The 18,769-nt window shown below is 37.9% G+C and overlaps 1 protein-coding gene across 3 annotated transcripts; it reads left to right on the top strand.

Moving 5' to 3' along the window:
• The first annotated feature begins 472 nt into the window (after positions 1 to 472).
• Positions 473 to 18,215, top strand: aldoab (aldolase a, fructose-bisphosphate, b). 3 transcript variants are annotated; one of them, XM_058793883.1, is made up of 8 exons: positions 2,053 to 2,122; positions 2,268 to 2,302; positions 4,525 to 4,641; positions 4,745 to 5,011; positions 5,094 to 5,254; positions 8,489 to 8,747; positions 16,549 to 16,748; positions 17,859 to 18,215. In XM_058793883.1, exons 3-8 carry the CDS (start codon positions 4,530 to 4,532, stop codon positions 17,952 to 17,954), a joined length of 1,095 nt encoding a protein of 364 aa, XP_058649866.1. In that variant the 5' UTR covers positions 2,053 to 2,122; positions 2,268 to 2,302; positions 4,525 to 4,529; the 3' UTR covers positions 17,955 to 18,215. The 3 variants fall into 3 exon arrangements, with proteins under 3 accessions (XP_058649865.1, XP_058649867.1, XP_058649866.1); XM_058793882.1 differs by lacking the exons at positions 2,053 to 2,122; positions 2,268 to 2,302 and adding an exon at positions 473 to 629; XM_058793884.1 differs by lacking the exons at positions 2,053 to 2,122; positions 2,268 to 2,302 and adding an exon at positions 522 to 629 and having other exon boundaries at positions 4,530 to 4,641.
• Positions 18,216 to 18,769: the final 554 nt, after the last annotated feature.

The following is an 18,769-nucleotide window of genomic DNA, read 5'->3' as shown; positions in this document are numbered from 1 at the left end:
CAATTATTTTAACAAACAGGTTTCCCAAACCACCTCTTCTGACCCCTGTCTACCATAAATGTATTGCCTAATTCCTCTAATAGAGCATTTAATACACTCACTATAAAACATTTTTTAATACACTCACTATAAAACATTTTTATAAACAACAAAACCAGGGCTATTAATAAAATACCCAGGGCTTCATCCTGTGGCTGTTCAAAAGCCACCGAAAGGTCAAGGGTCAGCATGCTGCTATTGTCAGATGAGGTTTCCAACAACAGTGCATGCTGTAGATTCTGATACTTGTTTATATTAGCCAACTCGTTTGCCTTTCTCCTTCTTTAGACATCTCCATGCAGCTTTTAACATATTTCCACAAGAGCACACTCGACTGTAAGGCCTTCTGTCGGTCTCCTTCGGTCTCTTGCGTGTTTGGGAATGTTGCCACCCGTCTCCAGTGTCAGGATAGGGCTAATTTTAGCAGGACAGCTGAATGTGAGGGGTCATAATGCTGGATAAAAACAGTGGCCAATCGGACAGGCAGCTGTTGTGGTCTGTGCCAGATCCTTTCTTCTCTCCACCTCTCTTTCTCTCTCCCTCGCTTCAAGGGTCGCTCCATTTTGTCTGTGCTCCTTTCAGCAAGAAAGGTAAGAAATTAATTTTTAAATGCATCTAAATTCTGTCTTAACAGGACGTTGATATTAAAAGACTATCACAGTGCTAATGAGTATGAATAAGATAACAACAGGAATAGGAGGGTGTGGTTGTGTGCTGGCTTTATCAGAGCAAGAGTTATATATTTCCTTCCTGATTACTGAACTCAGAACTGCAACAAAGCGCATAACCTGAAGAACTGTGATCATTGTTATCATGATGTTGCTGGTAGTGCTAAATATTGCAAAAGGCTGCCTATATATCTAAAGGATTCTGATATGTAATTGGCTTTTGGTGCAAGATCAAGATGCTTTAAAGCAATTAAACAATATTATTTTTTTCAAATAATTTTAGTTAAATATATAATTTTACCATTTAAATCTCACAGCATACCAGTATGGTCACTACCAATATTGACACCGTTAGATCAAACATGATTGACATGTTTAATGATAAAAAAAAAAAAGGCAACATTCCAAAGCAATATAAATCTCCATGTAAAAATGAGACCATTTTTCTAACTATTGCAGAAATGCAACAATCTTGAGCTGATTTGAATGATATTCACACAACAGAGCCATTTAGTAAATCACACCTAAACCATTCTAAATGATTCATTTGGATTGATTCAAAACAGTTTAATGAATCTGAATAAACTGCACTGGCAAGCTTCTGTCAGCCCAATGTTACAATGCAACTGTACTAGGCCTTCTATACGTATATATTTCTGATATTACTTTCTTTTTGTAGCTTTTTTTAAATTTTTTATAACCAATGGCTCGTTATAATCGTTAAATTATTAAAAATTAACAAAATTAACCACAAATTAATCATCAGTATCAATGCTTGAGACTTAAAGTGCGCAAAAAGGGGTTAAAGTGTAGAAATAATCAAATACTTTATTTGCAGGAACAAACAGAACAAAAGAAAACATGCATACTTTTATATATACCCTTGTGCGAGAACAGCACATCTACACAAGTGCAGCAATAGGCACTAGTTTATATATAGTCTGAACGCTTAGGCAGTAGTGTCAAAAAGGGCAAAGGTAGAATCAGTGGATGAAGGGGGTGGCAGGAAAGAGCTTGTCCTACATAACTCACATAAAGGTCAACAATTAGAGTAGCAAAGCTTGACACGTACAGAACTCTTGAGAAGGACAGAAAGCAGGAGTAATCGATAGTCATTATGAGGAAATGAGAAGAAAGATAAATCTGAAGAGCAGGAATTAAGCGTACTGTCACAGTATAATTTCCCTGTACACTAATAAATGAAAGCAGAAGTTCTCTCTAAAAAAAAAAAGGAGCATCGCATGTTTTTTGAGATATGGTTCAAAAATAATCTTTGTATTTAGATTAAAAGTTTGTCAAAACACTTCCTCATCACAACATCCCTTTGAGTCACCATTAATTATTTAGCAGATGTTTTAATCCAAAAAGGAAATTACAGTACTTCCTGCAACAACCAAGAGCGCCGTGCTGAAAGGGTAGGTTATGGTTTTTAATGCATTATATCTCCTACATCACATTACACATTCTGCACTTTGTTTATTTAATTTTTATGGACATATCAAAGAAATACCATGGTATTGTAATCATTAAAGGTCATGTGTGTAATTTTATTTTTTTCAGCATTGCAATACCAGCTTAAACAAAGCCAACTATAGGTAAACCATAAAGCACTGCAGGAATGAGTCCTAACACAATGAAACGAGTTAGTCAATGGGTTTTTTGAATGGGCTTTTGGTTAAATGTCTGAAATAAGGCCTGTGGTGAACACAAGCTCAGGACATTTTCATGCTTTATTCTACAACAAAAAACATCAGTAATACCCTAGATTTATTTAAGCTTTCATGTTTCTGGTAAAAAGGTGGTTGCTAAAATGTCCCTAAATAGGACTAAAAACAGAACTCACTCATTAGTCCGCTTTGTGTTTATACTTACTAGGGGTGTCCCCGACTAAGGATTTTCATAGTCGAATCAGAATTTTCGAATCTTGCTGATAGTCAAATCATATGTTTGGGGGCGGGCAAAATACATTACCAAGAGTCAAGTTAGACATTCGACAGTCATAATTACTGAAGTTAACACACAGGTAAAATGTGTAACGGACACCTCGCAGATACAAAAATAATGTTTTATGTTTTGATTAAAAGATAGTTAACATTAAATGTCAGCGAAACCCTAAGAATTCACAATATTTTTTACAATAGTGCTCTCATTATAATGTTATGTATATGACAGTAGTTACTGATGTTCTGCATTTCTGTTTTGAGCTGCGCGCGCTGAAGATGACCAGTAGGCTAGAATGAAGCATATCATAGCAGGTTTTTAATCAATGGGAACTTATTTCTCACACATATAATATGCTTCGTTATTTATACAACATAACGACTTATAGGCTATCTGCACAAAATGCCCCGAATGCATGAATGTGTCTGCGCAGCGCTGAATGAACTCGGACACGTTCTTCAGGCAACAACGTGCAGAAACACGGCAATTAAACTTTTTTATATATATTTTTTAAGTCTTATAATAGTGCTCTCATTATAATGTTATGTATGTGTGGGGCGGTGCAATTTTGAGACACAAGCCCAAGTTTTTACTAGTAAGAAAGTCCGACTACGCCACCCTAGGAGTTAACCCCAGGGAAAATACTCAAACCACTCAAAAATTGAGTAATAAAGCACACAGGTTCGGTTCCCTCATAGAATTAGGCAAGAGACGTGAGTAAAGTACAAAAAAACAAAAACAAATGTTTATTAATACAAAGATGGTTTAAAATGTTGGACACTAAAACCCACAAAACACTAGAAACCCCACTTCAAACAGAAGAAAACAAAATTGCAAAAGGAAAAAGATAGAATAATTCCTGCAGGGCTGAGGTTCCCAATGGCGGGAATCAATGTAAGTGTCAGTTTGAGTCTTCTTAAAGATTTAAATCCTTGCCGCCAAGATGCTCCTCTGTCTGTCACGCATGGAAAGTGAAACTTAAATCTATAGGGGTGGTTGGATTTATTCACGCACGTTAAAATATTTATCTAAAGCTTCTTTCTTTTCAGATTCTTATTTACAGCACTATCTTAATAGGCTGTATTAACTTATTGGGAGAAAACTAGTAATTCTGTGTGAAATCAGACATGTGGGCACCCATATAGCCAATGTGGGACGACCGTAACACCTCAGCGAATATTCGACTGTGAGATTGGGAGTCGAAACAGGCTCCTCCTATCGAAGCATCGAATCTTCGACTATTCAGGGTCACCCCTAATACTTACACTACAAACTACTTTAACTTAAAATTTACAACTTGTAGAAATTTAAATAAAGACCGAAAGAGACTTAGTGATTGACACTGAAGTCGTGAAACCATGGTGTCATTTGTTTGTAGCTTAAATTTAACTTTTTACTTTAAGCCATATTATTTAGGCTTTGTGAAGATCATTATGATGAACAAAGCATGTAAGAATCATAAACTCTTGTTGGTCACAGAGCTTATTCTCTGCAATCCAAAAGCCAATGGAAAAATACATGTTTTTTTTTTTTTGTCAAACTAGGATGATGCAAACATATAGGTTCACCTCCAAAATATGTCATCCTTGCAGCACTCTCTAGTTTTCCAGCCCAAATTTGACTAAACCAGTGGAGCAGGTTTGGTGCAGAATTATCTCTTTGACTAACCTGTGGCCAACCGATTGGGAAAGTTTTGTGAAACCTGTTTGAAAACAACCATCCGTTTGATGACACTACTGACACTGAAATTAGTACTTCATGTCTCGTTAGTATGTTCCACAGTATTATCTGATAGCATCAGTGTATTGCACCCCTATCACATTAACTTATTTGGCTACTGTCTGCTTTGTTCCTGATTTCACTTTCCTCCTTCCAGTAAAGATGCCTCACGCATATCCATTCCTGAGCCCCGATCAGAAGAAAGAGCTGAGCGATATCGCTCAGAAGATCGTCGCGTCAGGAAAGGGAATTCTTGCAGCTGATGAGTCCACAGGTATGAACACTTAAACACTTATATGCTTTCAAAATGCTAGCCCTTGCAAATGGAGAATTCTGTCCTTATTCTCCGGCTTTCTTTTTACTGTGCATCATTTTAGGCAGCGTCGCAAAGCGCTTCCAGAGCATCAACGCGGAGAACACAGAGGAGAACAGAAGGCTGTACCGTCAGCTGCTCTTCACCGCAGACGATCGCATCCTGCCCTGCATCGGCGGTGTCATCCTTTTCCATGAGACGCTCTATCAGAAGACTGACGATGGCAAGCCCTTCTCTCAGCTGATCAAGGAGAGAGGTATGGTGGTCGGAATCAAGGTGGACAAGGGTGTTGTACCTCTGGCCGGCACCAATGGAGAGACGACCACACAGGGTATGGATGACCTTTCTTCATATCCTTCATTTTATGAGTTTTATTCTGTCTTTGCACAAATGTTCACATGTGCCCCCCTCAGGTCTGGACGGGCTGTACGAGCGCTGCGCTCAGTATAAAAAAGACGGCGCTGACTTTGCTAAATGGCGCTGTGTGTTGAAGATCACCCCCACTACTCCATCTCGTCTGGCTATCATTGAGAACGCCAATGTACTCGCCCGCTATGCCAGCATCTGCCAGATGGTGAGCCACTTTACAGCCTGCGACATAACACTTAACTTTGAACACAATTCAAAGTTTTCAGTCACGTGACTGGTGCGCAAAACATCCATAACATGAAGCTGTGCAGTCAATTTTCCATCTGTTTCAAGCCATGAATATTTACATCATCTCTCTAATAGAAGAAAAACAAAGTTATGTGACCAAAGGCAAGGCAAATTTATTTATATAGCACATTTCATACACAGTGGTAATTCAAAGTGCTTTACATAAAAGGAAGTGAAATAGTCATAAAACAAAAAATAAATAATAATAATAATAATCACAACAATAAAAACAAGGAAATTATATAAAATTTGATTTAAAATGAATTTAAAACAGTTAAGAGTAGAAAATGATTATACATAAAATACAGTGCAATCAGTTCAGACGTAGCACAGTGCTCATTCAACAAATGCACAGCTAAACAGATGAGTTTTGAGTCTGGATTTAAATGTGGCTAATGGTTTAGGACATCTGATCTCTTCTGGAAGCTGGTTCCAGCTGCGGGCAGCATAATAGCTAAAAGCAGACTCCCCTCGTTTTGTGTGAACCCTTGGTATTTCTAACTGACTCGATGCTAATGATCTGAGTGGTCTGTTAGGTTTATATTCAGTGAGCAATGTATTTGCAATGTATTTAGGTCATTGAGTAATTTATAAACCAAACTGCAAGTTTTGGACACTTGTGATCCATATACATCCCCCGCTGCAGTATTTTGGGACAGTTTAAAAAATATCAAATCCAGTATACACCTTACTGACGATCCTTGCAGATGAGCTTAGAACATAAACGCAACAGGCTAAACCCACGCACACACTATGCGATTTTTAATAGTCCTTAACGATTGTTGCTTGTCAGACTGTACGAACATGATGATCATGTCACACTGTGGGATATCACTTGTCATTAATGTCAGACTGTACGACAGTCAAGATGCGTTAAAAACGTCTGCTCATAAGGAAACTTATCTGGAGTTTCACATTATCAACACACACACATTCAGTGACCGCGAGCTGCATTATGCGCAGGGCTGAAATATTGGCTATCATGAAAAGTATATGAATGGCAGCAATACCAGCATATTTAAGAAGAATAGTGTAAGCAGCACTACACACCTAATCGAAAAAAGCATCGCAATAGTTGTTTATCATAGCAAAGGCAACATATCATTTGGAGTTTATGGCGGTTAGAAGAAATCTCTAGCATTAATTCTGATCATGGCTTGCCTTGAAAAACGAAGACAGTTTGACATTCGTCGTAGATGTCACACTGCAGGACAATGCGCCAACTTTTCTGACACTGCCAGAATTTCGTCGGAGATAAGATCTGATCGCAACAGCCATTAATCGGCTATTAGTAGGTGAACATCTCAGACTAGCGATCAAAGACTACAGATTTTAGTGCAGGATTATAGGAATCTCTTAGGATTTTCAAAATTTGTCTCAGACGACCAAATCATGGCCAAAACCGTACAGTGTGAGCTGGGCTTAATTCGCATGTTAATTTTGCATGTTGCATATTCTGAGTTCATCTGCTTGCCTGCATATAGAATGTTTTATAGTAAAGTGTATACTGAATTTGTATACTTAAATTTGCCTTAATTCATTGACCCACATTAAGCATTTTCTTTAAAATGGTTAAATATGGAATCTTTGAAAAACGACCTGAATCACTTCTTATCCGAACCCGACATGCATAAATTATTTTTTCAAAAAGAAAGACCTGACCCGAGACAGACCCGATGAAATTAGACCCGTAATCCGACCCGACCCGATGGCATTTATTTTCAAACCGACTGGACCCGAATGTAAACGGCATTGACGTGTGCACAGCCCAGAAAAATCCCAGTGTCTTGCTGACTGATTTGGCCGCTGCTCCATTACTTTCATTTATTTATTTATTACTTTATATTTTTCCTGCCTGGCTGCCTTCGGCTTTCAATTGTGACCAGTGGATTTGAAAAATAAATGTGATACTTTGATAAAAATTATATCGATAGCCTTATAAATCATGGATTTAACTACGTTATTTACCTCATCTCCAGTGAAGGGCTTCTGCACACAAAAAAGAGAAGGCATGAACATGCAGCGTAATAAAGCGAATGGCTTTTCCTGATGGATCTCATATCTATAAGATGAATTACTTAAAAATGCACTTAACACGAACGCGCAAGTATACATCCGGGATAGTTTAAAAGAATTTGGGTCTTATCAGGTCCATTTGGAAAAAGCACATTTATTTTAAAATTCCCGAGACCGAAGGCTGCTAATACCAAACCCAAACCATGTCCAAGGCACTCGTTGAAGTTTTGGACCCGAACCCGCTCGGGTCTCGGGTCTTGGGTCAGACCTCGAGTTTTCGGATCCAAGTGGACCCATGAAGACCTCTAGTATGCATCATCAATAAGGTGATATACTGAATTAGATCTTTCAATAATTTAGCGCATTTAATACAAACCTGGTAAAAAATAATTAGTGGACAGCAGATGAAAGCCTTGTTTTACCCTTCAGGTGGGTGTTTCTATAAGGGTGTGACGTTACGTGACAACTACAAAAAACAGAATTGTTTATGTACATTTAAGTTTTATTGTAATAGTTCATGGTGTGCAAAAATGCTGAATTATAAATTAATTATGAAATAATCAACAAACATGATTTAAAGGTCTATTCGGTGGTTCATTCATTAGGGCTAGCTCCACTGTTCTACATGTATTTTAAATACAGTATTTAGAGAGAACTAACTGTTGTCATTGCTTATCTCAGTTTTATGTAACTAGTAGCACTGTAATTTTATGTAAATAAATAATAGTACTACTATAAGATACTAGTGAGTTTTTAGACAGCGGTCTACACAACAATTCATTCCCTTATCCATCAACCCCTTAAAGTTGTAACAATGTTTACTCTCGTGTTTTGTCATAATTTCTGTCTTCTGGCCGTACAGGTAGTGAATAAACCTTATATAATTCATACTTATAATTACGCACCTTATATAATTTTTTTATAGTTATAATTAATATGTTTTTGCTGATGTAAACAACAAAAAATATTGAAAGTTTTTGGCATATATTTTGTATGGCTATACGTGTATTTAGTTGCACTTATAATTCTTGTTTGTTTCTCTGCTGTCTGTGCCCTTATCAGAAAACAGACTTAAAGCATTCACATAGGCAAGATGTCACAACTCATTTACACTGGTTGCTGTTGTCTCCGCCAGCATGGCATCGTGCCCATCGTGGAGCCTGAGATCCTGCCTGATGGTGACCATGATCTGAAGAGATGCCAGTATGTGACGGAGAAGGTCCTGGCGGCTGTGTACAAGGCTCTGTCAGACCATCATGTGTATCTGGAGGGAACCCTGCTGAAACCCAACATGGTGACCGCTGGCCACTCTTGCTCCCACAAGTACTCTCCTCAGGAAATAGCCATGTCCACCGTCACCGCCCTGCGCCGCACCGTTCCGCCGGCCGTCCCCGGTGAGTCGCTCCACCTGCGCTGCGTCCCACACGGGATATACCTGCCTCCGGAGGGCACTGCCCAATAGAACAACCACGGCCGCTATATTGAAGGGTACACCTGATGGATTCTTTGCACAGGTTTCACGAGTTCACCTGCCCATCCAGACCTAGGCCCGTATTCACAAAACTTTTTATCTTAACACTAAGAGTTCTCCTAAATAGCAGTAAAAGTTTTTAGTTAAGAGTTTTCTCTTAAAACCTATTCACAAAGCTGCTGAGAAAAACTTTTACTAAGGAATAGAAAGAAGTCTTAAGGCCTTTCCACACTGAGCACGAAAAAACGAAACGAATTTCGGATGCGATAACGCGCTGGAATAAAACAATAGCTTCCACATAGACCACGAACATTCGCGCACCGAAAATGCAAAATGTTTTTTTTTCGTCCAGTCCGACGAATCTTTTCAGTTTCGCAAAGCGAAAACACGGGCCGTCCAATAAGATTTGAGCTAGGATCACGTGACCGGAGCAGCTGCTGTTACACAAAAGGGTGAGAATGGTGGTTTCAAAAACCAGTGTAAAAAACAACGAAGAAGAGTATCCCGGATAAGAGAGTGGATACTGAGTTCTTGTTATCGTTGATATTTGAGAACAGATTTATTCTCACATGTTCTTCATACAGAATAACATTTCTAATCATTTCTAATAATGATCTGTAGACGTGCGCGAGTGTAGACCTAGATCTTCCATATTTAAAAAAAAATTGAGTGAAACATTTTTCTACAAATGAAATATGAAAGCAAATAGACATGATTATGACGATATATTTTCTGTATGTGTTTTGTATGCAGCTCATGGTATTTTTTATAGCAATAAAGGAGGTTTATTTTAGTTTGTATTTATGTTTACAAATATTAGCAGTGTAGCATTATTAAACATACAAAGAGTGCATGTGTATGCTTATTATAGAATCAAAATAAACTATAGATTGCAATCGGAAGTTATTACAAGCACTCGATGATGGTTTAAAGTGGGTAAGCAAATACATTAATAATTAAATACATTATCAAGTGTAGCTTGATGCTAATTGTACTTCTAATTATATTTTAGAATGTAACCTATTCTTTTTTTTATGTGTTTTTTTTTATTATTTAAGAAAAACACAAGCATCTCAAGGCATAATACAAGTATCAATCTGTTACAGAACTAAATGAAAAAAAACAAAAAAAACACACACAAATAAGTAAGCATAGTAAATGTCCATACACCTATAAATGTTTAGCTACAATAATATAAACATACAGATAAATATCTAAACATCAAGCAAGAAGAAAAGGAGGAGGAAGAAGGGAGAAAAAAAAAGCACGCACAAAACACATTTTATTCAAAACCTGCCTCCTTAAAATGTTCCAAAAATGGGCTCCAAGACTTTATAAAAAGATCGGGTTTCAATCTAACTCCAATTTGAATCTTTTCAAGTTTGAGGGCAAAAAGAATGTCAGAGACCCATTGACAATAAGTTGGAGGAGATGGCAGCTTCTAATTAATTAGTATAAGCCGTCTAGCCAAAAGTGTGCAAAATGCAGTATTTTCCATCTCTAAAACTGTCAATTTCACATTTTCCGGAAGAACCCCAAATAGAGCTGTCAAAGGTTTAGGGTCTATTCCAAATGCTTTTTCAGCATCTAGAGAGACCACAACTTCGAGATTGTTGGAGTGAGGTGAATAGAAAACATTAAAGATGCGCCTAATATTAAAAAAGAATGCCTGTCTCGAACAAAACCAGTCTGATCCGGTGAAATTACTCTATGCAATGTTTTTTCAAGCCGAATAGATAATATTTTGGCCAATATCTTGTAGTCACAATTTAAAAGCAATATGGGACGGTAGGAGCTACAATCGGGGGGGTATCTTTCCTAAGAATTAGTGAGATAATAGCTTGATAAAAGGTTTTGGGTAACTTCGAATTTTGAAGGCTCTCTAAAAAAACTGAAAGCAACACTGGACATAGCAATTTAGAAAATGCTTTGTGAAAGTCAGACGGGAAACCGTCCGGGCCAGAAGCCTTGCCTGTTTTTAAGGAGGCAATTGCATCGGCTATTTCCTCAATTTTAATATCTTCATCCAAAAAAATCACACAAATTCTTCTCTATAGTGGGCAAATCCAAGTTATCTAAAAAAATATTCATTAATGATGTATCTTGAGGAGATTCAGAGGTGTACAAATTTATATAATATTGTAGAGTTCATTTCTTTATAATCAGTGGTAGTAATTCCTGATGATAAACTAAGCTGGGGTATCAAGCGCGATGTCTGCGTTTTACCTGTTTTATCACCGAATTCATAGATCCTATGTTGAGTACGTAAAATCTAATTCTCAGCCTCTTCTGTCGATAGCAGATCATATTTTGTCTGCAAGATCTGACGTTCTTTATAAAAATTGGGAGAAGGATTCAATGAGTACTCTTTATCAATTGATGTAATAGAACTAGATAATTCTTCTAGCTGCTTTTTTCGCTCTCTATTTTTATTAGATGAATATGAAATTATTAAGCCATGCAGATAACATTTTAAAGCCTCCCAAATGGAAGAATAGGCCATACCCCGAGTACTATTAATTTCAAGAAAGGAAGACATATTTGAGGAGATAAATTTAACAAAGTCTTTATCCTTTAATAAACCAGTGTTAAAGGACCACTGATAATTCTTAGGGGGTGCCTTTGGAAAGTTAAGTCCCAAAACAACTGGTGCATGATCAGATACCACAATGCTTTCGTATGAACAGTCCTGAAGATAAGGAAGAAGTTTGTTATCTAAAAAAATATCATCTATTCGTGAGTAGGACTGGTGTACTTGAGAAAAAAAAGAACATTTCCTTGTCGAAGGATTTAAAAAATGAAACGCATCGCAAATACCAAAATTACGCAAGAAAGATTGAATGATCGTTGCACATTTTGAAAGAGACATAACTCTTTTTGAGGACCTGTCAAGTCGTGGACACATCACAAAATTAAAATCTCCTCCAAGGATTAATGAATGAGAATGAAGGTCTGGTATACATGACAGAAAAGAGGTGATAAAGGTAGCATCATCATAATTAGGAGCATAGACATTGGCAAGAATTAGGGGGATTGAAAACAAAGTTCCTATTACAATGACATATCTGCCCTTATGATCTGCAATAACTTGTGATACGACAAACGGGGTAGATTTATTTATCAAAATGCCACAAACCCTAGATTTGAACTGAAAATGTGACTGATAAACTTGTCCTGCACAGTCTTTTTTCAATCTAAAATGATCGGATGAGCAGAGATGCATTTTCTTGAAGAAACACAAAATTGGCTTTCGGTTTTCTAAGATGAATCAGAATTATTATGTTTGACTGGATTATTCAAACCTTTACAGTTCCAGCTAACCCATCTCACCAACCCATCTTTATTAGCCTTACTACCCATCGTGTAACAAACAGCTATACAAAACAGTGAATACAAAAAAGCATGTAAAGAAACACCAACAATTAATGGCTCAATCGTGTGCTCTAGAGATGAACAAAGATATAAGAACATATTCACAAACGTCAGGAACCCTAGCACAGAAACCCACCCCGCGCCTTCGAACTAAGCTAACACTCCCCCAACTAGAGCGTACGCTACCCTCAGGAAACATCCCGATGTGCGTGCGAGATGTGGTTCTTACCTCGGACGCATCTCCGCAAACAAATACCAAATACAGCAAATACAGCCTATTTACAGATAAACAAGCCCTACAAAATTAAATCTATACATATTAAACCACAGAATTAAGTGCTGCCAATAGTCTATGGACCAGAGAAAATGAGACATTAAGTTCCAGTACTTTGTACGTATTCAAGCAGGTAATAGGTGTTGTTTTACAAAAGCCATTGCAGCGGTTGGAGTATCAAACACATGTTCAGCGCCGTTCTTTATGATTCTGAATCTAGTTAGACCCTTTAGACCGTACTTAACATCTGACATGGACAGTGTTGGGAAGGTTACTTTGAAAATGTAATAGGTTACAGATTACAAGATACCCTACTTAAAATGTAATAAGTAGTGTAACTTTTCAATTACTTTATTGAAGTAATATAACTGATTACATTTGATTACTTTTTGATTACTATTTGAAATTTCAATGTTTTCAACTGTTCATTATTTTGAAACATGTAAAGCAGACAGGGTTACACAACCTTACAGTAGTGCTCAACATTTATTACTGTCAGACTTTCAAAATCCTTCATCACTTCAATGAAGATTGTAATATTTTAATTTTAAAGGAGACATTGGATGCAAAATATCTTCATTTGCATATAAATGTGTCTTAGTAGTGCGTAGACACAACCACCCTACAAATCCTTTTTTTAATCCCCCAAAAACATAAACAGTTATCAAGCCAATATGATTTCATATTGCGCAGGCCCCTCCCACAACCTCTAATGTACTGTCCCATATTAGCATATTTCCACCCTCAGCCAGTTGTACGAAGTCTGTAATTTTCTCCACGCTTGAGCAGCTGTAGGGACAACGTCTTGTATGCAATGCAGGTGTTTTGTTGTTAGATGTAGAAGAATATAAGAGTCCTAATTTTCTCCAGACATCAGAGCCACTGAGGACGCAGTGGATTCGTTTTTGATTTTGATGGTAATGCGCCAACGAATACTCCTAAATTCGTTTATGTCTGCGCAAATCATTTTCTCCTTTGCTTTCTGAATGAGGGACAATTCAAGGCAAGTTTTGTTAAAGGGGTCATATAATGCCCATTTTCCACAAGTTGATATTATTCTTTAGGGTCTTAATGAAAAGTCTGTAACATAGTTTGGTTAAAATTTCTCATTGGTAGTGTAAAAAAAACACCTTTTTCACTCTGTCAAAAACAGCTCTTGTCAGAGCAAGCGGTATTGTGTCATTCTCCTTTAAATGTTAATGAGCTCTGCTGACTCCGCCCCTCTCTTCCGAGCCGCTCTCTGAGGGACTGTTTACTTTAGCCGCATTCATCAGGAAACATGCTAATTAGCACATTATTAGGAAAGGCCATTTGCAAAGATTCATTTAAAAAACCTTGTACTCACTTCTTCTGGAGGTGAAGCTGGATCACGAATGATTCGTGTGAACATAGACGCATTTAGGTAGATGGAGGGCGCATTCCCTTCAGAACCGAACCTAATCCTCTTCAGCGGCTCAGATCACGGGAGAAAATGACTACTGCTATGTTCATTATTACATCCAACAACACAACACCTCAATCGCTCATGAGTCATTCTTGTCTACATCTGCTCCGGCGCTGAAACACCTGATGACTGCTCACTCAGGGCGGGTCTGAGGTAAGACACCAGTGCAGTCTGTGCTGAAACCTGCTGTCAATCAACAATCGTGGGAGGGGCCTCGGTCCGTGTGACGTCACTCGAACAGACGGCTCGATTTGAGAAAGGGGTAAAGATTTAACGAGATTACAAAAAAAAACACTGGGTGGATTTTTAGCATTATAGGGTGGTTGTGTACGCACACTGCCAACACACATTTCAGTTCAAACAACTTGTAAAAGTGCATGTAGCATTATATGACCCCTTTAAAAAGTTAAAGCTCAAGGACGGATCAGTATCCATTGTTCATGATCCAGCTGCACCTCCAGAAGTAGTAAGTCTCACACTTTATATTTTTTTTAATGATTATTTGTGAATCAGAGTGAGCAGAGCTCATTAGCGTGTAAAGAGATATGCGCTGAAACGAATCGCTGTGGACAGAGCTGCTTTTGAGGTAAAAAGGGTGTTGTTTTACACGACCACTGATACCATTTCAAGAAGACCCTAAAGAATCACACCAACTTGTGGAAAATGGGCATCCGATGTCCCCTTTGAAGCACAGCCACCACAAAATCAGACTTTGAGATCATTCTGAGGTTAAATACATATTTAAAATCATAATAGTTTAATAGCTATGATACTGTTTTTGAAATCAAATCTTTGCATAGCTATGACAGGAAACACTGGAATCTAACAATGCCTTTAAAAAAAAACAACAGTTAATCTTAAAAAATAAAGCATTTACATAAACCCATATAGGAAATAAAAGAGTTATCAAATAAGCATATTATAAACTCCTGAAACATTGGTGTTTCATATTTTAGAGCACTCACTGCAATTTATGAAAGAAATCAATTAAATCTGTATGTGGGAGTATGTGTGAAAAAAGAAAAAAAAAATTCAGATGTAATCCCCTTTGTAATCCTTAACATTTTCATAAGTAACTGTAATTACATATTTTTTCTCAGTAACTGTAACTGATTACAGTTACTTTTATTTTGTAATTAAATTATGTAATTCCGTTACATGTAACTAGTTACTTCTCAACACTGGGAATGGACCTCAGAAGACGTTTCACCTGATAGTAAGTGGCACGCTTCTTGGCGATCTCTGGCAGAAAGTCCGGGAAGACGAACACAGTTTTGTCTCTGAACTTAAGCTGCCCACCCTGGCTCGCTTTCCACCAAATATCCTCCTTGACATTGTAGCGATAAAAACAGATTACGAAGGCTCGAGGATGGCTACCTTCTGCAGGTTTCGGTGCAAGTGTACGATGAGCGTGAGCTAGAAGTGGAGGTTCAGGTAGATCAAATATTTCTGCCAGAGCTTCTGCCACGAACTTCATTGGCTGTGGGCCTTCCAGACCTTCCGGAATTCCCACTAGGAGAAGATTGGATCTGCGGGAACGACACTCTTAAGTCGAGGCACTTGGCTTGCAGTGAAGTGATCTCTTTTGAAGAGAAGCAACCGTTGGCTTCAGCGAGTGAAGACTGGTCGTCCATTCTGAGGTAGCGGTTTCCAGACTCGTTAAGCGCTCACTCTGGGATTTGAGGTCTTCTTTCAGAGACGAAAATGTGTTGTGCATTTCTTCTCGTACCAGAGAAATTTCACCTGGAATTTCAGCGGCATGTGCATCAAATTTTGCGTGAATTCCACTTTCAAGCCTGCTAATAGCAGCCATAATCGCCACACCCTCAGACATAGAAACTTCATCACACTGAGCCACCGGTAGCAGCTGAATCGGTCTTCTTTTGTCATTGGGCTTTTGTAGTCATCGTTGAAACTCAAATAAGCTTGCAATAATAATCAAGAGTCACTTCCAAATACACAGGGTGTAAAAATAACGCTGTATCAAGTTTTGAAACAGAATTCAAAGGCCGAGTTTGCGGAGCTCCCGACTCATGCGGCCTCATATGGTAGACGCTAAACCGGAAGTCCTAGGATGTAGCCTATTCTTATAAGCATTATAGATAGTTTGTGTTTCTGGTGTAGAACCAAACTTTGTTTATCTTAATTTAGATGTTAAATCCACATACGAGACACATATCTGAGGAAAAATACATTGTTGGTCAGTTACTTTTAGCCTTAATATCTTTTGTGAATACGGGCCCTTGATGGTTAATGGTAAACAAACTTGGCTTGCTGTCTGTAATGGAGGCTCGAACCCAAGGCTCAGCTTGAGCACCGAGTGCAACCCCCCATTGCGGTACTACCTAGAGGGAGAAAAACAGAAATAGAGGAGGAGATGGGGAGGTGGAGGGATGCAGGAAGAATTGATGCTGGGACGGCGTAATGAGAGCTGCTTATATAGGCTCGTAATGATGATTGACAGGACTAAATGACTAGGCTCCTCCCGAACATACGTTTGGAATGTGCAATTTATACATTATTATCTAAACTAATCATTTCTAATCCAAATGGCTCGTCATTTATAAATGAGCACATTTTAAACTGCAATACAAAGATCACAACGCCAACCTCTATCATCTTCTGCTCCCAAAGGCATCACCTTCCTGTCCGGAGGCCAGAGCGAGGAGGAGGCCTCGATCAATCTGAGCACCATTAACCAGTGTCCCCTGAGCAAACCCTGGGCCCTCACCTTCTCTTACGGCCGGGCCCTGCAAGCCTCTGCACTGAAAGCCTGGGGGGGCAAGAAGGAGAACGGCAAGGCCTGCCAGGAGGAGTTTGTCAAGAGAGCCGTGGTACGTAAACGACCTCACAAAGACAATGAAAAGATGAGAGGTTGCCAATGTACAGTTATGATCTGTGATGCCAGTTCCTCAAGTGATTTTGGGATCATATATGTCTATAAGTATGACAGACCACTAATAGCAGCTGTCAAATTTCCCCAACTTCTTTCTGAGTGACACTCCACATTATGTTATTAATAATCACTGTACTTAATTTCCTCTTTCCACCCATGTTCAAAGTCCCACTCCACATATGTTTGTAGAGGTCACTTTTTTAGTCATCTTGGTTTCACGAGTGTTTCCCTATTCATTTTTCTTATAAGGATTTTTAAAAAGTCTTCAAGAAGAGTTATAAGCCATGAACCAAACTAACTTGCTATGGGGTGAATCCTAACATTACAAACTTTAATGTGAAGCAAAAACAAAAATTTGACATTTGAAATTCAGACAAAAAGGTACAAATGAAGGTATAAGACTGCGAATCTCAGGGAAAGAAGCATTGCAAATGACATAAATAATATATATAGTACTAATTTAAAGATGTACAGTATATTTTCTATATGGAAACAATATATTATTGTTATATATTTACATTTATTCCGAAATAGGCAGATATACACAAATATTTAGTCAATTGAGACTTGATTATGTCATTCGCAGTGCATCATGGGAGGGGATGGGCAGCTAAAGATCTTTTGGTGTGATTTGTTTGTTTTGATTCCTGATTGGTGGTGATTTAGGTAAGGTTAGTTGGTTGGGTAAAGTTGTTTTTCACCAAATATTTCAATGTTAAAGATGAGTATTTTGAAAATAAATTGAAATAATGCAGACTGTTGGCTTCAACAAAAGCATATATCATCAATTAACAACCTCATAGCTCACAGGAGGTCATTTTTAAAGGTTTTTAAATTAGCGTTCAAAATCAGCTCCCTTATGGCGAAAATGAATGGGATTTTGACTTCTGGAACACAACTGACGTGCTCTGCAATGTAGTTCAGTCACACTGAATTTCTGCTTTTTGCTGCGCAACAGTAGATATCTGCAAATATTTTTGACACCCAGCTCACTGTTCCTGTTTTCACTAATCTCATTTATTAATGTGTGAATTTCCTGTTCCTTCAGAACAACAGTGCAGCAGCCATCGGTAAATACGTCTCCAAAGGAGACACTGGAGCAGCGGCAGGAGACTCTCTCTTCGTGGCCAACCACGCTTATTAAAGAAACACAACTGGCCACACTTCCACGGTGTCGAATCCTTTCTGTGAGCCACAGCACTGTCACTCCTCTAGTCATTTTCCCACTGTCATCATGATGTCAAAGAACATAAGTGTCATTGTAACTGACCAGTCCACCCCCGTTTCATGCTGTCAGTCCACTGATCTGTCCTGTCCTTGCGACTACAACCCTTACAGTTTTGCATCTGTTGTTTTCTTTTTCACTAAATATTTTGCAAAAGAATAAAGAAACAATCCACCAAAACACTGACTGATTGCCTTTATGCACAAGTTCGTGGTCTCTGTTTCATCAATATAACTCTGAAGCAAATGTATTAGTTTTATTACTTCATTATTTAATATCATTATGCACTTAAGATGTTTCAGATCACAGACTCACTAATTTAGTTATTATAAAACTGCACAGAAAAGGTCTAATATACAACTAGAGAAAGCTATCTGTTAGCATCTTAATGATTCATAATGATCTGTTAGCATCAGTTTTAATGATTTTTACAAAACCTTTCCAGAAAATGTCACATTTGACTCTTTGAAAAATGAAATATTAAATATATTAAATTAAAAATGATATATTTAAAAATATGTACACATATTTGTAGTATTTGTTCTGCTGCATTTAATGTTTGACTTAAAAATAATAAAAAATTTAAAATATCAAAAGTAAGATGTCACAGCACATTATTGTAATGAGATCTGGGGGCTAAAATGTCATTAAAAAAATAATGGCCCTAATTGGTCCTTGTTTTCTTATGATTATGGAGTGAAATTTGACTCAAACATTTCTTGACAGGCTTTATG

Source organism: Onychostoma macrolepis, chromosome 12 (genome assembly GCF_012432095.1).
Source record: "Onychostoma macrolepis isolate SWU-2019 chromosome 12, ASM1243209v1, whole genome shotgun sequence".
NCBI classification, from domain to species: Eukaryota; Metazoa; Chordata; class Actinopteri; order Cypriniformes; family Cyprinidae; genus Onychostoma; species Onychostoma macrolepis.
This window is presented reverse-complemented; position numbering and strand designations above follow the sequence as displayed.